The 25,183-nt window shown below is 38.7% G+C and overlaps 2 protein-coding genes across 2 annotated transcripts; both read right to left on the bottom strand.

The window, feature by feature from the left end:
- Positions 1 to 3,568: 3,568 nt before the first annotated feature.
- Positions 3,569 to 6,636, bottom strand: LOC148253305 (uncharacterized). The gene is given in 3 exon segments (XM_088223321.1): positions 3,569 to 4,185; positions 5,091 to 5,133; positions 5,281 to 6,636. Coding segments are annotated over 3 exon segments (2,016 nt in total).
- Positions 6,637 to 21,819: 15,183 nt separating this feature from the next.
- GGPS1 (geranylgeranyl pyrophosphate synthase 1) lies at positions 21,820 to 23,346 on the bottom strand. The gene has a single exon (XM_022033190.2). The coding sequence runs from the start codon at positions 23,193 to 23,195 to the stop codon at positions 22,101 to 22,103; it is 1,095 nt and encodes a 364-aa protein (XP_021888882.2). The 5' UTR covers positions 23,196 to 23,346; the 3' UTR covers positions 21,820 to 22,100.
- Positions 23,347 to 25,183: the final 1,837 nt, after the last annotated feature.

Raw genomic sequence — 25,183 nt, 5'->3', positions numbered from 1 at the left:
TAATGGAAGCAGAGGGCTAGAATAGTAAAATGCTTAAACAATAAATTAACATAAATAACAAAGTAATAACAAGACTAACGATCTAACAAATTAGTCAATCAAGATAACTAACTTAATACTCCCCCTCAAGATGGAGAGTATAGATTAATAGTACCCATATTGCTTAGAAGAAAGAAAAATTGATTCGGCGAGAGTGCTTTGGTCATCATGTCTGCAAGTTGATTATGAGATGATACATGCATGGTCTTCAATATTTCAGATTGTATTTTCTCTCTAACAAAGTGACAATCCAGTTCTATATGTTTGGTTCGTTCATGGTAGACCGGATTTGACGCAATATGTAGTGCAGCTTGGTTGTCACAATATAGTAGTGCTGGTCTTTGATTTTTTGTTTTAGTTCCTGTAACAAGCTCATTATCCATACAATTTCACAAGCAGTGTTAGCCATGGATTTGCATTTTGCTTCTGCAGAGGATCTAGACACTACCTGTTGCTTTTTAGACTTCCAGGATACAAGAGAAGAACCCAAGAAAATGCAAAATCCTGTTAATGACCGTCTAGTATCGGGACAAGTTCCCCAATCTGCATCAGAGAAGCCTTTGATTTACACAGAGGATGATGAATGGAAATGAAGTCCTTGCCCGACGGTTCTTTTGATATACTGCAAGATTCGTAATACAGCTTGAAGATGTCTTGTTCGTGGTGCTACCATGAATTGGCTTAGTCTGTTAACAGAGTAACACAGATCCGGTCATGTCATCGTTAGGTATAGTAATCTGCCAACTAATCTTCGATAACTTGTGGGGTCATCAAGGAGATCTCTATCATCCTTTGATATCTTCAACTTTGGTTCCATGGAAATGGAAGATGGTTTGCATCCTGTATATCCAGTTTCAGCTAGAAGATCAAGGACATATTTTCTTTGACATAAGGAGATCCCAGCTGAATTTCTTGTTACTTCTAAACCAAGGAAGTATTTGAGTGGCCCTAAATCTTTCATTTTGAACTTGGTGCTTAGGGCACGTTTTAAATCTTTGACTGCTTCATCATTATTGCTTGCGATAATTATATCATCAACATAGACGAGAAGAGCAAGAAAAAGATCATTGTTTACTTTGATGAATAGTGAATGATAACATTCAGACTGCTGAAAACCTTCTTGGAGTAGTACAGTAGAGAACTTGTGGAACCATTATCTCAAGGCTTGCCTTAAACCATAAATTGATTTATGTAACCAACATACGACATTAGGTGGTAGACTCTCCCCCTCTCCAGGGAAGTACCCAGGAGGCATTGACATGTAAACTTCCTCTTTGAGATCTCTGTGTAAAAAGGCATTGGTCATATTTAACTGTAAGGTCCCCGGAAATATTAAAATGAAATGAGTATTTAAATATATCAAATGCGGAAGCGAGATCAAAATTTCAGTTAACATCCCTTACACGAAAAACCAAAAACGTACTTAAAATATAAAAGATTGAACTAACTAAGAGAGAAACTCGAAAATAAAACTATGAGTATGACTACAGAGTCTCTAGGCATCCCCTTCGTCGTCCTCCTGCGGAACGGGCTCGGGAACCATGTCTTCCTGATCTGAAATGGTTAAATAAGGAGTGAGCTACACTAGCCCAGTAAGAACATCACGATATCTCACCGTCACGGAAGTAAAGGTAGGTAGAAAAACACAAAAAGGCCAATGGAGCATAATTTACAATAAACTCGTTTATTAACATGAAAACCTTTACCATCCACTTACCTCGGTGGAATTTATGAAAACAATATAAGAAAAATAATAACATTATCACAATCATGGAATAATATAAGCTGTAAAACATAGCACTTATCACGCCTTTTTGTAATTCAATCATTATACAACATATCATTTTCTCATTTACCAGCCTACTAGTATCCATGGGGGTCCCTAGGGGTCCCGCTACCCGTTAACCTTTAACATTCATAATCAGTTTCCAAGGCCGTCCCCATACCCCGTCCGGTATGGGCGCCAAAACCATAAACCTCAATACCCCGTCCGGTATGAGGGTGAAACGGACCGTCCCCATACCCCGTCCGGTATGGGCGCCAAAACCATAAGATCTCCATACCCCGTCCGGCATGTGATACCACAATCCCGGTAGGGTTCCCTACGGACCCGGTCCGTCCACCATCTCCCAAGATATCTAGTCAGGCTGACCCCATCATACAATTATCAGTCTACACAATGTTTCATTTCCCTTTTCCTCAATAAGCATCATCAATTCACATTTAAACAAGCAAATCGTAATTCATGCCGAACAGACAACATACAGTATCAGTTCTTCAGTCATTCAACCCATAATTAATAAAACAGTAATATATGCATTCGAAACTATAAAATGAACACATCAAACCCCATAATGCATTTAAAGCTGTAAAACAGGCCAAATAACAGTAAATCATCAATCACACTAGACTCGGGCTCCATTAGCAACCTTAAGCAATTTCACACATGCGTTAATTCAAGAAATACCGTTTTATCATTTTGAACTTTAATACCGTGATAGGAAATAGGGTGAGGGGTCCTTACTTATTTTCGGGATCCGAATACGATTCACAGTGCGCCTGCAGGCCGTCCCTAATTTTCCCTGAATTTTTCCCGGGGAACTGAAACACACTAACAGTACCTGCACGTGTTCCAAAAAAATCCAAATTAGGCCCAGGGCCCCTTTCGGACCAAATCGCAACTCCGGCACGGCGGCTCCGTCGTGCTCCGGCGACGGCGCCGCCGCTGGCGGCGGCGAGTCGCCTCGGGTTGGCTGTTTTTGGCCGTTTTCGGCCGAATTCGGCCACACTCGCATTGGTCCTTGTTAGAAAACAACCCTAGGGCCCTCGGGGGGCCAAAAATCACGGAAAAGCGGAGCTTACCGGCGGCGGCGCTCTCGGGTACGGCGGCTCTCCGGCGAGGTTCGTGTTTTGGTGATTCGGCTTCGGTCAACCTGTAGAGAAAAGAATGGTGATCACGGTGATATAAAAATTGCATCGAACGGAGGCCGGGAAGGACCTCGTCGGAGGCAAAAAACTGAGAGGGGCGCGGCGGCGCCGCTGGGTTTCGGCCGCGTATTCCAGCCATTTGGCCGGGATTTCGGCCTCAATTTGGCCATAGGAGGAATCAGCGGAGAAAAACGAGTCGGGGGTATGAAATTTACCTCGATCGGCGGTCGGAAATTTCCCCGGTGCGGCGGCGGTCGGCCTCTGGTTCGTCTTCTCCGGAGAGCGGCGGGCGGCTAGGGTTTGTGGTCTGGTGTGGGGGTTCTATTTATAACCCCTTGCCTTTTGATCACAGCCGTTCATTTCGTTTTAATCTGGGCCGTTCGTTTTTGATTGAATCTGGGCCGTCCGTGCGATTGAATCTGGGCCGTCCGATCGCGCGATTGATCTGGGCCGTCGGATCGCACCCACGCGGATCGCCAACGTGGCTCCTTTCGGAGTGACGTGGTCTTGCCACGTGGCAGGCCCCGGTTGGCCGGGACTGCTGACGTGGCCCCCCCCCCCCCCCCTTTTTTTTTTTTTTTTTTTTGCTCCTTTCCGGGTGCTACATTAACTGAATCAGATTCCACCCAAAAATAGCAGCAAGAGAGAGTAAGATTTTTACAGTGACCAGCTTGGCAACTAGGGAAAAAGTGTCTATAAAATCAATTCCATGTTGTTGCGTGAATCCCTTAGCAACAAGTCGAGCTTTGTGTCGCTCTAGGGTGCCATCAGCTTTATATGTGATCTTGAAAACCCATTTACAATCAACAGGTCTTTTTCCTTCTGGAAGAGAAACAATGGTCCAAGTCTTGTTGCTTTTCAAAGCGTCCAGTTCTGTCTGCATTACTTGCCGCCAAACCGAAGAGGCAAGTGCTTTAGAAAGAGTGGTTGGTTCTTGTTGGGAAGAAATGGTAGAAACATAGTTTTGGTAATGGGGCTGTAGTTTGTTGTATTGAAGGTGGGAAGATATGGGATGTGAGGTGCTAGTGGTACATGCAGAATAACAGTGATAGTCAGCCAAGAAGGGTGGAGTTTTCTTGGTCCAAGAAGGTCTAGAGTTAGATAGGTTGTTGGACTGTTTCCGTGTGTTGGAAGTAAGTGGGGTGGAATCAGGGGATGAGAGGAAAATAGGAAGAACACGATCATCAAAGATATGAGGAAGATGATGTGTGTTGTTTACTTTAGTAAAGAAAGGAAAGATGGACTCATAGAAAATGACATTCCTAGAAATGTGAATTTTGTTTGTTTCTAAATCCAACAATTTGTATCCTTTGTATACAAAAGGATAGCCAAGAAAAACGCAGGCTCGAGCACGAGGGGAGAATTTATTTCGATGAGCAACAAGTGTGGAGCTATAACATAGGCAACCAAAAACCCGAAGATGACTATAGGATGGTTTGACAACAAGGCAGAATGAGTTCTATTAATGAGGTAGACTGCAGTTAACACGCAGTCTCCCCAATATGTAATAGAGACATGAGATTGAAAAAGTAATGCTCGAGCTACATTCAATATATGTTGGTGTTTCCGCTCCACAATAGAATTTTGTTGTGGAGTTTCAATGCAAGAATGAAAAGACATGATCCCTTTAGATTGAAAGAAATTTCTAAAATCTAATTCATGTGCGTTATCAGATCTTACGGACTTAATTAGGACCTTGTATTGGGTTGATATAAAAACATAAAATTTAGGGGAAATGGAAAGGACTTCAGATTTAGTATGAAGCAAATATACCCAAGTGGCTCTTGAATAATCATCAACAATGGTAAGGAAATATTTGTGTCCTTCGGGAGTTGCAATAGAGAAGGCTCCCCATATGTCTGTGTGTATTAAATCAAAAGGATGTTTGGACATATTATTTTGTGAAATAAATGGTAATCTTTTCTGTTTGGCCAAATGACATACTTTACAATGTGATTGCAAATTAGAATCCAAAATAACATGAGGTTCTTTATTGAGAAACTGTATTTTTATATTAGATGGATGACCTAGTCTAGCATGCCAAAAGTTCTATCTAGATATTATACTGCTGGAAATAAAAGATTAATTACAAGAAGTACCGAAGTCCAGAAAATAGAGATTACCTTGTCTTCTACCCTTCCCAATCATCAAGTCCTGTGTAAGGTCCTGAATAACACATGAATTAGATAATTAATTAATAGAACAGTGATGACTCGAAGTGATCATGCTAACTCTCAGGAGATTAAATTTGAAGGCAAGAACGAATAAGACATGATGTAGAGTGAGTAGTTCGGTAAGCACAACAGTGCCTACTTGGTTGACTATCACAATGTTTCCGTTATGTAGGGTAATTTCAATAGGATTAATATGTTTAAGCTCTGTTAAAAAAGAGAAATTACAACAGGTGTGATGCGTAGCACCAGTGTCTATTATCCATGTACTCAGCGAAGGTGATTTATCCGAGAAGGAAATGAAGGTTGGTAAAGGTAACTTACCAGCAACATGGGAGATATATGGCTCGTCAAGGGAGACAGATTCGGCTGTTGGCGAGTCAGCAATGGACGGACGAAGCTGGGCACTAAGATGAGCGATCAATTCTTGGATTTGGTCGGCATTGAGGGAATTGGAAGAAGTTGCAGCTGAAGCTGTCGAAGGGGAGGCAGAAGTTGCAATGTGCCCTACCCTTCGTGAAGAAGGCTGAGAGTCATAAGTGGGCTTAGGTCGTGCGTCATTCTGCTGTGGTCCAGACTGGGCTTTGGACTTGGGCTTAAGGCCTGGGGGAAACCCGTGTAATTTGTAGCATCGGTCCACTACATGACCAGTCAACCTACAGTGGGAGCAAACAGGTCTGCTTCTAGATCTTCTTTGGGCGACCGCGACTATAGAGGCAAGAGCAGTTGCAAACGTCATTGGCTTTGTTTGGTCTTCACTGCTGATGGTGCGTTGTCGTTCCTCTTGAGCAACAAGATTGTATACTTTTGAGATGGAGGGAAGGGGGTCTAACATTAAGATCTGTCCCCTTACGCCTGTGAAGGATTCATTCAACACCATAAGAAACTGCATAATCTGCTCTTGCTGTTGATATTCTATCCATGTCTTCATGCCACCATAATTACATACTGGAATTGGTTGATAATTTTTTAGTTCATCCCAGAGGATCTTCACCTTCGTGTAATAATTATTGATGTTGAGAGACCCTTGTACAAGATTTTGCAACTGTTGTTTGATTTGAAAAATGTGAGGTTCATTGCTCTGTTGAAATCGCTCTCGCAAATCAGACTAGGTCACTTACGCAGTATCCAGATAAAGAAGACTATATGCAATGTCCTTTGAGATAGTGTTTAGGATCCACGAAGCTACCATACTATTGCAACGAGACCATATACCAGCCAACATGTTAGATGCATTCGGCTGGAGTATTGTGCCGTCAACAAAACCAAGCTTGTTCTTTGCATTAAGAGCCATAGTCATTGCTCGACTCCAGGTATTATAGTTTAGGCCTGTGAGAATGTGGGAAACAAGGATGAGCCCCGGATGGTCTCTATTGTGGAGAAAATATGGGCTATGAGCATCGTTTGTCACAGCCGCTGTGTTAGACGATGCCTGAGCAGAGGAGGAGGCAAGCGGCTGGAATTGATTTGTGTTATTTTGGCCTGAACCACGAGCCATTTTCAGCAATTATTACTGTTGATGAAGGCAGTGGAAAGGTATCGCTCTATACCATATTACAAAACTAAAGATAGATTGTGAAAAGAATTTTATATTTCTTATTATATTTTGTTTACAGCTACTGCTCCTTTTATAATGGAAGCAGAGGGCTAGAATAGTAAAATGCTTAAACAACAAATTAACAGAAATAACAAAGTAATAACAAGACTAACGATCTAACAAATTAGTTAATCAAGATAACTAACTTAATATTGGTACATATATACAACAATAATATATAATCAGATGTATCCAAAATGATGATAAATATTTTAATCTTCTATAAGTCCATGTTTTGGTTTTGTTTAAAATTTAAATTAATCTTGTAACGTTTTTTTACCGTCTCTTTGCAGAGGACAGGTGAGGTGTGAACTATTGGATGATGATGAATGGGAAGCATGGCGCGCAGATCTAGGCTTGGCAGATAAAGAAACAGGGTAGCAGATCGAGAGGTGCGGCATTGGAGACTCGAAGAAGAAACGCTGATGACTGCGCGACAAGATGAGGAGCAATACAAAGAAAGGTGGACTATGGATCAAAGATGAAGAATGGTGATGAAGCTGAGAACCTCGGCTATAAAAAGGAGGAAGCGTGAGGCTAATCAACAACAGATTTTAGCAGAGAGAGAATGGATTTTTGAGCAGAAGAGAGGGGTTTTTAGAAAGAGCAGAAAGAGCCAAAGAGGAGAAAAGAGGGGGAAGAGAGTACTAGTGAAATTGACAAGGAGAAGAGTTGAGTAGAAAAAAGGAACCTTGTTGGGTGAAATCCAATAATTCCAGTGGGTAAACCTCCTCATTTGTAGTTCCTCTGAATATCTTATTTTCCTTTCAGATTGGGATTGATGACTTTGTGATATTTTTGAGAGGTATGAATATGTTTGAATATGGATGAATAATCCAAATGGGATTTTGTTTTAATTCTATTAATCAATCTCCAATTATCCCTTTCTGATATATACCATAATGAAGAACATAAAAGGAGTTGAGGAATTTGAAGAGAAATTTGGTAATTAAAATTCTCCTTACTTATGAAACAAAATTTGAATTTTTGAATTTTTTTTATAGAAAACTTGTTGATTGAAAATTTTCCTAAAATGATATTTGATATGGACTATAATTGAAATATCAAATTTATATCTTGATCGAATTTAAATAAATTAATTGATTTATATATGTGTACATTAATTTTATTAAGAATTTAATTTTGTTTTCAGTAATATCAAGTCATGGTCAGTTGAACAAAGACTCAGAAAAATCTTATAATCAAATGAATTTAAGTCGTGAATTGGAATAATGATCTTGAAAATGGTCTATAATTACTTGATTGACAAGTTCAAAGATGATTTTATTATCATATGCCTTTTATGATGAACGGTTAATTGTGGTTTTTACAGTGAGGGACATTTCTTATTTGGTTTTATTCTGCCCCAGTGGAAACAGTTGTGAAGCAAACCATGGATTTATCCAAATTTTGATTTCTCTTTAGATTCACTTTTTTTTTGCTATATTTGAAATCCCATTTCTCACATTCTGGTTTGTAAATATTAGTTATTAAATTTTCTTTTGCTACATGTTTCTCTTATATCTTGCCAAATGGGTACTTAATTGTCATCGCTCCTCTGAGCACTCTACTTGTACTGTTGCATTACATATTTCTTCATATGGATAATGGTGTTAGAACAAATTCTAGGATCTCATCTCGATGTATTTTATGTCTCTAAATCTCTCATATCACTATTAATGATATTGACATGACCATTGATACTCGTATTTGAACTTACTCATCTGACAAGCAGTTTTCCATTAAATTGACCTGTGATTTACTCTCAGCAGGTAGTAAAAACAAGTTCGATCAAACTTGGAAGAGCATATGGAAACTCCTAGTGCTCGACCGAGTACAAAACTTTATGTGGCTTGTGACCTCTTAAAATGCTCTTGATTAATGTGGAATACTATAGATACCACATCGCTATGAAGGCCTAATGTGCTTGTTTTGAGGAGAATGATACGACCACTGCGCACATACTCAAGGATTCACTTTGAAAAAGAGGTGTATTCTTCCTTGATTGATGATAAATTTATTGGTAAATTGTTATCTTTTCATTTTGACAAGTTGATCAACTAAAATCTAAGCATCAATGTCAATATCTGTGGCGTTGCTAGTTGGAAGATCATTTTTCCCACAACACCTTGACTTATCTAGAAAATGAGGAACAATTTCGTTCATACTAATGTTGGAGGCGATACCCCACTAAGCACTGATGATATCATTCGTGTTGCATGGAGTTCCTAGACACCCATACTCAACTAAACCTTTTCTTTCACCCTAAGGATATGAATAGATACCCCTATGTTGGTTGGAAAGCCTTTTTGGAAGGATGGGTCAAATATAATATGGATGGGTATAAGAAATAACTCTCCACTAGAGCTACTAGGAGTAGTTTGATTGATGGCCATTATGACAATTGGATTTAAGTTTTACAACCAACTTTGGAGACAATAGATTGAACACCAATGAAACCTTTAATGCCCTCAAAGGACCTCTAGTTGGCTATTATTAATAATTTTACAAGATTAATAATCAAAATTGACTCATTGCACCTTTGCCACATCTTTTATACCTTACCATGGGTTCCTAGTCGAGTAATTTTGTTGAGAGGGAGATCCAGCAACTACTCCATCTCAATTAGGAAATCTAGATTTCTTATTTCCGCAAAGAGGAAAACTTCGACACTGACACTATGGCTTATGGCGCCCATGAAACTATTTTGGGTGTTTTTCTACTAACTCGTTCCTCACGGAGATTGGTCCTGCCTAAGGAGCTCACTTGCTCTTTTCGTTTTTTTTTTAATCCAAAAAGAATATCATTTAAAGTTATCCATAATATTCTTATATAATCATCCCAAATTATGTCCTAATATTGTATGTATATATGAGTTGTCTTAAGTTAGTAATCCTTGAGAATAAGTTGTTGGATATTGAATTATTAAGCATATTGCATTTATTGGATTGCATTCAAACATATTAATTTCCTATCATTGAACATATTGAAAATTGATGCGAAAAGATGTTGTAGACCATGATTTACATAATTTAGAACTATTTGATTTGGTTTTTTTTTCTTTAATTTATCTTACAAGCTAATATTGAAGGTTATAATCACTTAAAAGATAAATAAAAAAATTTGTTATTATTTTTTAACTTAAATTCTATGTAATAGTAGTATCTACTCAAAATTATATATAAGTTAAAAGATCTATGTATGTTTATTTAGATAAAAATTTAGATATTTTATTCTTTTTGTTTTGCTATCTTTACATATATATATATGTCCATATGCATATATATAAATGATACAATAAAAAACGTGCCATATTTAATCAATATAATACGTACAAATTGTAAAGTTAATAAATATATTCTTTTGTCACTTAAGCATTAAACCATCATAGGAACCACCACGGAAACTGAGTCACAATTTGTTGCGTTCTCCATCACGGATGTGGAAGAGGGAGGTTGGAATATCTCATAAGTAGTCCAAGAAAACCAAGAATCATTTGATATGTCTAGTGGGTCGTTTTTTAACAGAAGCAATCGTGAAATTTGACCACATGAAAAATATGTTGGCCGATATTTGGTGGCTGATTGGGGGTGTAAGCATAACATATCTGGGGTCCGGTCGCTGCTTGTTCTATTTCTACGATGTGCATTTACAAACGGTCATAAACAGAGGGCCTTGGATCTTTAATAATCACCTGCTCATTGTCCACAGATTATATGAGAACGAGAATTCCATAGTGGTGCCCCTGGACACCTGCTAATTTTGGGTGTAAATCCACTCATTACCCACTAGGTGCATATCGGTGACAACGACAAAATAGTTCGATGATTTTTTTGGGAGATTCTTGGATTATGATACGAAACAAACATGCTCAAACTATACATGAGTTATACGTATAAGGGTGGATGTGGATGTCCACAAAACTTTATTCAAACATAAAAGGTTAAACCTAAGGAATAGAGAGGTCACATATGCCACGTTCAGGTATAAACGATTCCCGATCTTCTGCTACTTATGTGGCAGTTTGGTGCACACAGAGCATTTCTGCAAATTGTTAATCCATCTTGGCAAAGAGGAGATCAAGCTCGGGTGGGATAAAGCTCTTAGGGCTAATCCCTGCCAGAATCAACTAGCGGCAAGCAGATGGTTGAGGGATAAGAAGGAGACTATAATCATAAGTTTGGTGCCAAAAATCTCAAGCTTGGATGCAATTACGGAAACTGATAAAGCTTTTAAGCATGCACTTAATGTAACAATCTTCATAGAATCATGTTTGCACCAAAGTCAAACATTGACAAAGGCAGGAACTGATGTCATGGACCAGGACACTGAGATAGGTCGGATTAGTAATGAGGCATTAGGCCTTCATGAGGACAAAAATCAAGTTTCTCTCTTTGAAGAGGAGTGTATGTCCCATGATGAAGGGAACAAACAACAAAGGCACTTGGCATCTCATGTTGATAAAGCAGGGACCCTCGGAGTGCGAGATGAAGTAGAACTCCCCTAATATCGGTAATTGTCTGAGAGATCGACGAGGCTTACTTTGTAGGCTCTCCGAAAGCCATGAAAACCATCAGTTGGAATTGTTGGGGGCTTGGCAACCTCCGAGTAGTGTTAGCTCGAGCTCGCTAGAGAATATAAGTCGGACATCATCTTTCTTATTGAAACACTTATAGATAAATTCAAACTGCACAAGATTAGTCATAAGATTAAGTATAATAATGTATTTGGAGTGGAAAGATCTAGTAGAGGGAGTGGATTAGCTGTGTTTTGGGCTTCAACATGAAATATCTCTATATTATCCTATTTAGGGCACCACGTGGACATGAAAGTGGAAGGGTTATAGATGGTGGGTAGTTCTTCACTGGGTACTATGGAAATCCTATTCGGAATAGGAGGAGCGGAACAAGACAAATTCTAAGGAATTTATTAAGACACAGACAAGCTCTGTGGGTTGTGATTGGTGATTTTAATGACATACGATAACCTTCAGACAAGGAAAGGGGTACGATCTCGTTGAACACAGTGATGAAGCATTTCAAGGAATTGCTTGAGGTGACTGGTCTATTTGATTTCCCACTTATCGGATATGGCTTTATATGGTCTAGGGGGCTGGCGAAAAATTGCATTCGTGAAAGGCTCGACCGCTATGTTATAAATAAGGAATGGACTTCCCAATATCCGCATACGTGGTTGGAGAACCTTTATGCCCCGATATTAGACCATACCCAGATCATGCCTTATTTTAACAAGTACCCACAAAAATAAACACTTTTGGTTTAAAAATGCCTGGTTGTTGAATCCGGATGTTGAGGAGGTGGTTTAAAATAGTTGGGTGTGAGCAGGTCTGGTGATATCAATATGCGTATTGTTGAGTGTGGGAAGGCACTTGATGGATGGAGGCGTTCTTTGATGAGTGACTTTAAAGAATGAAAGAGGCTATTTTATAACCAGATTATCAGCAAATGCCATAAAGGCAGGTGGGCTGAGTCTCCAGAGTTGGCAAAGGTAAACCAGGATTTCATCCTGTTACTCAAGCACGAAGATGTTTTTTAGCGATAGAGGGTGAAGAAATTTTGGTTGAAGCACGAGAATCGTAACTCTCGGTATTTCCACATATAAGCCTCCCTCTGTAAATGACGTAATCACATATCAGCCTTGCGGGATTCGGATGGGGACTGGAGTTGGGAAGAGGGCGTACTTCATAACCATATTTTACAATACTTTAGGGATTTGTTTACTTCCATGAATCGAGAATGTCAAGAGATCTTGAGTTGTGTCATAAAAAGAGTATTCAATGAAATGAACAAGTTGCTAGTAAGTCCCTTGAGTGCTGATGAGATTCAAGTGCAACATTCCAGATGCATCTTTACAAATCTCTAGGTCCAAACAGTATGAATCCCGACTTTTATTAGAAATTTTGGCATATTGTTGACCCAACAGTAATTGAAAGCTATCAAAGATGGTTCGAACATAGTGTCATTGTCGACCAGATCAATGATACGACCATCATACTTATTTTGAAGAAGGATAACCCAAAGACTGTAAAAAATATGAGGCATATTTCATTCTGTAATGTGGTTTACGAGATATATGCGAAAGTCTTGAAAAATCAACTGCGGGCTATTCTTCTGAACCTTATTGTCAAAACATAATCAATTTTTGTTCCGATGAGGCTTATATCAGATAATGTTTTACTTACTTTTGAAATCATTCATTATATGAAAACCGCAGGGAGAAGGAGAAGGTCGAAAATAGCCTTAAAGATTGATATAAACAAGGCTTACGACCGGGTTAGGTGGGAGTTCCTTGAGGGCATACTGCATATGTTCGGGTTTGACAATAAACGGGTGGCCTTGATAATGAATTATGTGACAACGATGGATTATTTTATGAGATTCAATAGACAGGAGTTAGACTCGATCCATCCCTAAAGAGGTTTACAACAGGGTGATCCCTTATCAACTTATCTATTCATTCTTTGTGCTGAGGATGTTTCGTCTCTATTTCGACGAGTTGAAGAACATGGTCTGATTCATGGGATTAGAGTTTCACCACATGGTCCTAGCATTTCACATTTACTGTTCGTTGACGACTTCTTTTTCTTTTTCAGAGCAAATGAAGGAAAATGCCATCAAGTGAAACATATCCTCCATCTATATGAGATTGCCTTGGGTTAGGCTACTAACTTTTAGAAGTCGGGTACTTTTTTTAGTAGCTATTCTCCTATAGATTTGACATCTGCTCTGAACAATATTATAAGGATTGACAATAGCATTGACCATGGCTATTATCTTAGGTTACCATCACTAGTTGGCCACAACAAGATACGTATATTTGCTTTTCTGAAAGACATGTTAGCTAAGAGGTTGAGGACCTGGAATCATAAGTTCCTATCTAAGGCAGGTAAGGAGGTCCTAATTAAATCAGTAGCTCAAGCCCTTCCAACCTTTTGTATGAGTATATTTTTTATCTCAGTGAGCCTATGTGATGAATTCCAAAGGATGATGAATAATTTTTGGTGGGGTAAGAAGAATGATGGGAACAGAACACTTCACTGTCAATCTTGGGATCTTCTATACAGAAGCAAGGAATGAGGAATGGGATTCTGCAACCTTAAGGAATTTAATCTTACCATGCTAGATAAACAATGTTAGAGGATATTTTCCAATCCAAACTCCTTAATTACTAAAACCCTTAAAGCCAAGTTATTCCCATCGAGGGATCTGTTAACAACAAGTCTGGGGGCAAATCCTAGTTATACCTGGCGTAGTTTGTTTATGAGGAAGGACTTATTGAGGAGTGGGCTGCATTGGGTCATTGGAAATGGCAAGTCTGTTAAAGTCTAGCGTGATCCATGGCTCATTAGAAAGTCTCATTTTTATGTTCGAAGCCAGTGTGTTGAGGTTCTTGAGGATATGATTATGGAGGATATATTGAATAGGGGGGGAAGGGCTGGGATCTTGCTTTGGTGAAGGGTCTGTTGGTAGACGATGAAGTAGAGCTTGTGTTAAGTATTCCCCTTGGCCTGTAGAGTATGAAAGATAAATGTATTTGGGCTTATTCTGGGGATGACAATTACACGGTGCATACTAACACATGCGAGGGTTCCATGCTATGCAGAGACCGAATTTGTTTAACCTTTGGAAGTTCATATGGAAAGCTGAAACTTTGCCAAAAGTTAAGAACTTATATGGAGGTTCTTTAATAACACACTTCCAACACGGACCCGCTTATGTGAGAAGACAATTGTGTGAAGCACCAACTGTATAAGTTGTGGGGAGGAAGAAACTACCACACATTGTACCATAAAGCTAGACAGTGTTGGGGCCTTTTTGGTTTTTCGATCCCACCTGACCAGTCAGAGAGCCTTGTCGGGTAGTTAGAACAAACCTACCGAATTATTTCTCAAAAAGAGTTTGTAGAAGTCATGTGTTGCATGTGGAGGTTATTGTTAGAAATGAATGAGTTTATTTAAACTAGCAAGCTCTTTACAAATCACACTTTTATCTTTCTAATGAAGAAATTTCTAAGGGGACGGAGACAAGTAAGGGAAATCTGACAGAGAAAACACCTCTATCCTGAATAAAGGGCCGAGAACATTCAGGTATGGAATACTCCAAAATTGGGTTACTGGAAGTGCAACATTGATGGAGCATTATCCCGTTGTGGTGTTGGTTATGGTATCGGGGCAGTATTCAGGAACTCCTTTGCAAAGATAATGGTTATCCTGGTAGAGAGCATCTCAGAATGTCACTATTTTTTCCTTGTTGAGTTATTAAGTTACAGACTAGCACTCCAACACATTGTGGCCAACGTACAGGGACTGAGTATACTGAAAATGGATGCTCAAACGATAAGGAACGCCTTAACAAGTAGGTCAGCTGATAATTCTAAATTTGCCTTCATTATTGAAGATTATCGAGACTTATTAGCGATGCAATCAAATGTTTTGATCAATTGGATCCATCGACTTTGTAATGGCTTGGCCTAATAAATTGCAAGAGAGACTTGTTCTTGTTCTATGATAAATGCACGAGAGAGTTTGCTTTCGTCCACTCAAGTATCTCTCCCGCTTTAAGTAATGCTATTGGCTTTTATTCAAAAAATAAATAAATATAATCTTTTATTATAATTAAGAATACATTAATTGAGGTAATTCGTTTATGATATATATATATGTAACGACCCCAGAATGTTCAAAGAAATAAATTATAACTTAAGTGCGAAAATGAAATAAATAGTTAAAGTTTACATTCCTTACACATAAACTTAAAGTCTCAAAGAGTGCTACGGGAATTAACATTTTGAAGGAAATACAAAAAAATAAGGAAATAAACAGAAAATAAATAAAACTGGTATCCTACTAGCAGTCTTCTTGTGAATCGGGCTCTGGATCCTATTCCTCTTGATCTGAAATGGTTAAATAAGGAACGAGCTATACTAGCCCAGTAAAAATATCACGTTACTCACCGACACATAAATGAATGTTAGTAGAAAATCAAAATAACTAATTGAGTACTTAATTAAACAAATACATTTATTAATAATAAAGCCAATATATGTCAGCTGTTTCTTTAGTTTTGAAAAACTTCTGTCACAGTTCTCGTTCCACTCAAACTTGACATTCTTCTTTGTGAACCGAGTCAGAGGAGCAACTAGACTATAAAACTCTTCCATAAACCTGCGGTAATACCCTGTCATCCCCAAAAAGTTACGGATCTCCTTAACCAATGTCAATTTTTCTCATCTGAGCACTACTTTAACTTTTTCGAAGTTCATTGATACTCTATCTTTTGATATGATGTGTCATAGGAAGGTAGTCTGCTCAAGCTAGAACCCACACTTACTTAACTTTGCATACAGTTTCTTCTCCCTAAGAACCTGCAAAACCTGAGTCAGATGGTGAGCGTGTTCCTCTTTGTTCTTTGAATAGACCAAGATATCATCGATGAACACAATGACAAACTAATCTAGAAATTGTCTGAAAACTTCGTTCATTAAGTCCATGAAGATGGCTGGAGCGTTGGTTAGTTCAAATGGCATGATCAAGAACTCATAGTGTCTGTACCTGGTTCAAAAAGCTGTTTTGAGAATATCTTTTGTCCTGATTTTTACCTGGTGGTAACCTGAACGCAGGTCTATCTTGGAGAAGACCTGGGCATCCTACAACTGATCAAAGAGATTATCGATCCTGGGGAGGGGATATTTGTTATTGATTGTGACCTTGTTCAGACCTCTGTAATTAACACATAACCTCAACGTCCCATCTCCCTTTCTTGCAAATGTGACTCCGGCACCCCAAGGGGACACACTATGTCGGATGAATCCATTGTCCTGCAATTCCATGATCTGTTTCCTCAATTCCTCCATCTCAACGCAGCTTATACGGTAAGGAGCAACTAAAATAGGCTGGGTGCCTGACTGAAGGTCTATGGTGAATTCGACTTCTCTGTCCACTAGCAGTCCAAATAGTTCATCCGAAAACATATCTAGAAAGTCTCAGACTACCAGAATCTCTTGAATACAAATTTCTTTCTTGGGTTTGCCATGTACCACGTCTAGGTTGGCTTATACATCCTGTTGAGTGAGATTATAACTCTTACCCTAGATAGGAGGTCTAGCCTGGTTTTGGTTCCTCGGGCACTCCCTTGTATAATGTTGGGCGCTACCACATATGCGGCAGGTGTTGTTGAGGTGATAGTAGGGTCGGTCCCTATGATCTTTGCCACAATACTGACAGATCTTGCCGCGTCCTGCTGCTGGAACCTGAAGTTCCCTGCTGCTTGAGGGAATGTGCGAAGGCTCCTCTCCATTAACTGTGCCTTGGCCAGAATAGCCGAATAAATACTGAGCTCGAGCATAAACAACTGCTGTCTGATCTCATGATAGAGACCCCACTCGAAACTTCTAGCCTTCTTACCTTCGTCCATCATGCTCTCATGAGAATATCGACCCAACTCTAGGAACTTGCGAGCATATTTTAATATAGTCATGTCCCCTCGGACCAAGTGTGCAAACTCCATCTCCTTCAGATGTCGAAGATGCTCTAGGAGGTAGTCTGCATAAAAGGCCGTCATGAACTGTTCCCAAGTGTCTGGAAAGGGTAGGGTGGCCTGCTTGAGTTGCCACCAATGGTCTGCTTCTCCCACTAACATGTAGGTAGCAAGGATGACCTTTTATTTGGGGATCACCCCGAGGGTCTTGAAGGCCTTCTCTGTCTCAGAGAACCAGAACTTGGCCTCTTCAAATGAGGATCCCCCTGCAAAAGTAAAATGATTTAATCTTTTATACTTTTCTATGTAGCCTGGGTCCATCATGAGAGGAGTTGGGTCCCATGGATGAGGAACTGGGCTGGGTTGAGGATGGACTAGATGGCCCTGCAGTGGTACTTGATGATACGGTGAAGGCACTAGATTGTACTATGGTGATTTCGGGTGATGCAGTGGCTGGGGCACCGGATCATACTGTGGTGGTGCCGGGTGGTACTGTGGAGGAGCAGGGTCATATCTGGGTGGATCAGGATCCTCCTGCTGCAGGGGTGGCTCAACCTGTGGCAGCGGAGGAGGGTCAGGTAGCTCCCTCATTTCCTCTCGGGTCTGTTGGGCAGCAATGAGTCTTTCTATTATCTCACATAACTGGTCAACATCTTCTCTAAGCGAACCCTCCCGGGCTGCTCGATTTAGTGGGGGTCTTCCTCTCCTCATCTATCTATACTTGCATTTCACAAGGAATGGTTGAGTGACAATTCATTGTTTTTGGTATTTCTTTAGGGTTTTGTATAAGGAATGGGTCTGAGGAACGCGGCTCTGATACCAATTGTAACGACCCCCGAATATTTAAAGAAATAAATTATAACTTAAGTACGGAAGTGAAATAAATAGTTAATATTTATATTCCTTACACATAAACTTAAAGTCGTAAATAGTACTATGAGAATTAACCTTTTGAAGGAAATACAAAAAAAAAATAAGGAAATAAATAGAAAATAAATAAAACTGGTATCCTATGCGCAATCCTTTTGTGGATCGGGCTCTGGATCCTGGTCCTCTTGATCTGAAATGGTTAAATAAGGAATGAGCTACACTAACCCAGTAAGAATATCACGCTACTCACCAACACAGAAATGAAGGTTGGTAGAAAATCAAAACAACTAATAAAGCATTTAATTAAATAAATACATTTATTAATAATAAAACTATTTACAATCCACTTACCACAACGAGATTTATAAAATTAACCTATAGAGACAATAACATAGCACTTATCATGATTCCATATGCAATTGGTAACATGCACACATTATAAATCCACATTCAATAAATCAAACAATAACCTTCTCTTTTATTGGCCTACTAGTATCCATGGGGGTTCATATGGATGTCTCCGCTATGCGTGAACCATTTCCTTCAACATTCTAAATTAAAGGGTAATCTCCATACCTCGTCCGGTATGAGCGCCAAACCATTAAACCTCAATACCCTGTCCGATATGAGGGTAAAACGGACTGTCCCCATACCCCATCCAGTATGAGTGCTAAATTACCAAGTCTCGATACCCCGTCCGGTGTGAGACAACGTTCACGGTAGGGTTCCTTATTGTACCCGGTTCGTCCACAATCTCTCAAGATATCCAGTAAGGCTGTCGTTTCATCCATTCACTTAATCACATAATTTTCTATTTTTCTTTAATCTCAATTTTTCAATTCAACCATAATCACATAAACAAACAAACATGCATCAGGGAATACAATCATATCTCAGTTTCTCAATTTAACAATAGTCACGTAAGGCGGCAATATATGCATTCAAATCATAAAATCGATAAATCATATATTATTATGCATTCAAACTGTAAAATAAATCGACAGAAATTAACAAAAAATAGTTTCTAGTTCTGACTCCATTAGTAACCCGTAATTAATTATAGATATTTTTAAAATTTCACTAAATATCATATTATTTAAAATTAAACTTCAATTCCATAATAGAGGATAGAGTGATAGATTTTTACTCAATTTGATACTCGAAAGGCTAAACTATTGATTGCGCCTACTCGCGGTCCCCGGGTTCCCTGAATTTTTCTTCGGAAATTAAAACTCACTATAAGTACCTACAAATGTCCCAAAAAATCCAAAATCAGTCTCAGGACCCAATTTTGATATTTCGGCATGGCGACTCCACTGTGTTCCAACGACGGGTGACGATGGTCAGCCTCAGATCGGTTGTTTTTTACCATTTTCAGCCGATTTTGCATCGATTCCCGCAAGAAAACAAGTTAAGGAGCCTCAGTTGGCTGAAAAAATATAAAAAAACTGAAACTCATTGGCAACAGGGTTCTCCAGTGCAGTGGCTCATGTTGCGGTTGGGTGTTTTACTTCGGTCAAACTGTAGAGAATGAAACGGTGATCAAAATAATAGAAAAATTACGCCGAACAGGAATTGAGAAGGGCCTCATCAGAGAAGTTTTGTAAAATTTTTCGCGACGGCACCGCCAAGCATTGCCCGCGGTTTCTGGCCAATCAACTGATTCTTTTTCTCCGATTTGGCCATGGGGTGTTTAAAATTGAATTCCAAGCAAATTGAAAAATTTTTACTTTTTTTGGCGGTCGAAAGTAGCTCCAGTGCAGCGGCAGGTGTCAACGGCTCTCCTTCCCGGCGGCTGGGTCTTCTTCTCCGGCAATAGTGGCTGGCGGCTAGGGTTAGGGTTTAGTGTGAAGGGAGTTATTTATATCCGTCCTCATTTAATCTGGGTCCTCCACCGCATTTGATTTGAACCATCCGATCGCGATTAAATAAGGAGTGACGAACGCAATCTAATCTGGACCATCTGATCTCGTTTAAATCTTGCCATCCGATCGCGTTTGGAGAGGGAACGCATTCAGGCCGTCCGTGCGCAGAAAAACGGATCTGGGCCGTTCGATCGCGGGCACGCGAATCGCCCGCGTGGCACCGCGTCAGCGTCCGTTGCCACACAGCATGTCCTAGTTCGTTGAGGTTGCTGACCGGGCATCCTACGTGACAAAACTTTTCTAAATTACATTTTGAAAACCGGTTTCCGATTTTTCTTTCAAAAGTACTCTCATAATCTAAATTTTTCACATCTTTTTCCCAAATTTATTTTCAATTTTATCCTCCATCACATTTCCTTCATTTTTACACTAAATTAAAATTAAAAAATTATATTTATAATTAATTTAATTTACAATTAAATTAATTTGAGCATTACAATATATAATAATATAATATAGCATATTACATACTATGATAACCATTCATTAAAAGAAAGGCTATCATAAGTAATTAAAACAATATCTAAAAATTGTAGTGAAAAATGTAAAAGTAAATTTAAAAATACTATTTTACTCTTTTTAAATTCCTGTTATATTTTTAAATTAATTTTTCATACTGTACCTTTATCTTGAACAATCATACACGTTTTGTGTGCAAATATATATAAAATTTTAAGAACAACATTCTGATGTAAACAATAACTAAAAGATGCTTTAACGTTTAACCAAAAAATATATGAAGATATAATATCACTCCCACGTGCTTTATTTTCATATATGTACATATATTTATTTAAATTAAATAATAATGGGAGATTTGATTTTTATCATGTTACCTGAATTTATGAAAATTTTAAAGCACTAAATATTAGTTGTTATATTATTTTAAAATATTTAAATTAATATATATAATATTTGTTATTTTAATTTTTGTATTTTTAAAAATTTTCTAATTTAATCTCTAATTATTAGAGGTGTTTTGTGGAAAAAAGAAATTAGACATGTACCAAATTTGCACCCATGAACCTATCAAAGAAATATAAACATAACTTATTTACTCATATTTATAGGCTTACCAAACCTTTTTTTTGCTCATTCTTTCTGAGTCTATGAATTTGCAGAAATTAAAGGGGAAAAAAAATACATTAAATTCCTATTGGAATCCAGAGATATTTTTATTTTTGGTCAAAATTCTTTTAATTTTATCTTATATAGAAATATTTTAAATATATGTATATATATATATATATAATAGCATTTCAAATTAATAGATGAATAATGATATTTGTAATTTTCTATCATTTTAAAAATATTTATTATTTTCTTGTTTAAAGAAAAAAAAAAAACATCCATCTCAGAGATAAATCTTATACAAACTACATTCCAAACATAGCCCAAAATTTTTAACTGTTACTTTTTTTCCCCAATTTAAAGAAATCAAAAACAGAAATATTTAAGAGAAAAGTAGAATGCTTTGTATTCGTCAATTTTCTTGATAGATACTAATAATTAATTAATCTTTATTCAAGACAAATAAAAATTGTTAGTTTATTCCTTCATTTTCTTCTACTTGTTAGTCTCATGAAAAAGAACTTATCAGGCTCATGACATGACTCAAACCCTTCTCCATGGAGCAGCTTCACAATCTCTAGCAGAGGCATAAGACTGATTAGCAGAGCTCCACATAATCCTACTCAAAAAATTCTCCATCTTTTTTCACACCAAATCAACCTCATAAAATACACCCAACAATCAAAATAACCAGATAAGTCTAAATTGTGGGACTAAACATCTGAACAAGGAAAGGGACATTTATTCATCTTCATCACCATACAATTTCCCAAATGAAGTTACAGAATATCCATGTACTAATACTCTGTTCACAATGAAGTGACCCCCCACTGAAATGGTCAACAACTGCCACAACTAATTACATGATTACATAAATACGATTACACCAAAGACAAAATAAAAACTGTGTTTGATCGTCCCTTTTGAAGAATGTAAAGTAGCTCATCACCTGCTTTCTCTATCTCAGACTTTTACAGTATCTATCCTTTCTAACACTAAGTCCTCAATTTTGCCTGTAAGCAATGTAATTCGCCAGAGCAATCAAAGGAGCAGCTTTCTCTTCATCAAAATCACGAAGCTGTTCCTGCGCATCCTTGTTCAATTTCTCTGCCAATTCCCTTGATTTCTCAATACCCATTAGTTTAGGATACGTGACCTTCTCCGCCACCAAGTCTTTCCCGGCCGTTTTCCCCAGTTCCTGCGACGATTTCGTCACGTCCAGGATGTCGTCCACCACCTGAAACAATAATCCAATGTACCTGGCGAATTTCCTTAGCTTCTCAATTTCCTCGTCGGTCCCGCCGCCAAGAATCGCTCCGAGAACCACAGCGGCTTCGAGCAGAGCGGCGGTTTTGTGGACGTGAATGAACTCGAGGTGCTCCAACCCCACATCAGTCATTCCTTCGCTGCATATATCGACGACTTGACCGGCAACTAAACCTTCAGTCCCAATTGATTTCGCTAACTCCTTGATAGCGCGAACGATTCTCGAAGGATCGACACCGACGGTGGCGACGGCGAGGTGCTCGAAGGAGAAGGAGAGGAGTGCGTCGCCGGCCAAAACGGCGACGTCCTCGCCGAAGACCTTGTGGTTGGTGGGTTTTCCACGGCGGAGATCGTCGTTATCCATGCAAGGGAGATCGTCGTGGATGAGGGACATGGTGTGGATCATCTCCACAGCGCAAGCGGCGGGCATAGCTATCGACTCGTTGCCACCCACGAGTTCGCAGGCGGCGATACAGAGAGCTGGGCGCACACGCTTGCCACCCGCGAGCAGGGAGTAGCGCATAGCTTCGTGGATCTTCTTCGGTTCCCGGAGCGAAACGGCGGCGTCTAGGGCCTGGTTCACCGAGTTGGCTTTCTGCACCATATAGGACTTGAAATCAAAAGCAGGCTTCCGATTTTCTTGCTGAGTGTCTTCTCTGGCAAGAACTGAGGAGATGGCGGAGAAACGGCGTTTTGGGTACGGAGATACGACGGAGATGGGGAGGTTTCTGAGAGGATTGAGAAATGGGGATCTGGGAATCGCTTTGGATCTACCTCCTCGGCTAAACATGGAACGGTTCTGAACCCACAAGCTCAGATTAATCGAAGTCATCCTTCTCCTTTGCTTTTTGAAGATCAAAAGACTTCTCAAGATTCGAAAACCAGATATCGCTGGCTCAAGCTCGACCCACCGAATTGCAGTGGAAAGTGGGACAGGCCACGTTTTATCTTCAATATTGGTGCTTAAATAGAAAAAAGAAAAGAAAGATATTACAGGAAACAGCCAAAAAACGCCATTGATGACTTACCTAAATAACAACATTGAGTCACGGGGGTGGCATTCGGACTCAACTCCATTTCTTGGATTTCGATCAGGCACTAGTATGAATGGGAGTCGGGGAGTATGAGAATGAGGGAGTGATGAGTAAAAGAGGTAAGAGAGAAACGGAGATTGAGGTTTTAGTAATCTGAAACCAACCACCAGAGGACAACGATAGGATTTTGGATTGGATGTGCTTCGTGGACAAAGAGTATCTTGACATCCCTACCATATAAATTTTTGTCAATATTAAATTTGGGTACAGATAATTTTTCTGAATAAAATTGAAAGCCAAGTAATACTGTGGTAGAATTTCACGTGAAAATTAACATCATAATATTTTTGACAGTAGAATCTCTATTTAAAACATAATTATCTTTTAAAAGCTAAATAAAGTATGATTAGTCAAACCTTGAAATTCATGAATGGTGCCTAAATCGGTAACATTATATTCATGCACCATGTTATTATTTATTGACAATATGATAGTTGTCAGCAGCTGATTGGATTCAAGTTTTGTAAAGAAATTTCTTTTCAACTTCTTATCTGCTAAGGTTTGTAGTTGGGTGAGGAGGTAATGCGCATGTGCTATCTAAGATAATTGCCAAGTTTAAACCTTTGAGTATATCTAATAAATTATTGGCATATTTGATTTTCCAGCAATTAATCAACTGCTAATTGTAGAGGATGTAAAACAATCCTGGCCTGTGGACATTTGGTTCTTTTTTCTCCTCTTTGCAACCAGTCAACCAGCTTTCTGCCTACTTTGCTATTTAATTATTGTTTTAGGAAAAGATAGTTTGTCCACTTCTTAAGAGAGGAAAGAAAGGAAACGAAATGGAGTGTATATCTTTACTCCAATTTGTTGGCAAAAAGATTTTCTTTCTTCCTGAATAGCAAGCATATCAAGTTCAAATTTTCTAGGTAGCAAAGACTACTTCAAACCAAAAAATACACAAAAATTAATTTAAAAATATTTCTGTTAAATTTTGAGAGAACAAAGTTATCTATTAATTTTTCAGACAATTATTTCCATTCCATACATTATAACACAAACTAATATGTTTTGAAAAATTACCACCTAACCCTAGCACCCTTACGTAATAATTTTCTTTCCTTTCCCTCCTCCCGCACAAACAATGTTGTAATTTTGAAAGCACAATGTCCCAAATACGTTGTAGAACTCCATACAAACAAATCCTCATATAAGCTGCGTTTTCCAGGTCCAAGAACTCAAGCAAAGGAACCGTCCTAATTGCAGTTCGGATTCTTGGTTCACTAATTTGACAAATTAGAATTTCCTATCCCCGGTTAAAAAAAAAAAAAAAAAAAAAAAAAAAAGAATCAATTTCTGTTTAACCTAACTAGCAAAACCTGCAAGACCTCTTGTTGAGGATGCAGATACAAAAATACCCATTATCATTAATCATCTTTGTGAAACCATCTTTTGCTCCCGGATAGTCCACCAGAAGTGGACTTGAGAAGTAGATAGTTAAAAACTAAATTCCCGGTAAGCATGTTTCACGTGATGCACACAACCACAACTGGGTCAACTAACAGTTTGAACAGGGGATTCAAAGGAGTGCCCACGTCAAATTTTCTTCTCACATTAAACAAGACATGACTTATGCCTCTTAAATCTTCGTCCATATACATTTATTTTCCCTAGTATAGGTTTTATAATAGTGAAAACAGATAATGGGTCCACTATCTGTGCAGAATGCTTCAGAGGGAAAATCAACCAGAAAATATTAAAAATCAAAAGAATGTCCACATTTAGT

Source organism: Carica papaya, chromosome 6 (assembly GCF_054855325.1).
Source record: "Carica papaya isolate Zhongbai chromosome 6, ASM5485532v1, whole genome shotgun sequence".
Lineage (NCBI taxonomy): Eukaryota > Viridiplantae > Streptophyta > Magnoliopsida > Brassicales > Caricaceae > Carica > Carica papaya.
Note: the sequence above shows the minus strand (reverse complement) of the source record. Positions and strands in the feature narration are given on the sequence as shown.

What these genes read in the sequence shown, in the direction of transcription:
- GGPS1 (XM_022033190.2), bottom strand. Translation starts at nt 23,195, where the DNA reads ATGACTTCGATTAATCTGAGCTTGTGGGTTCAGAACCGTTCCATGTTT.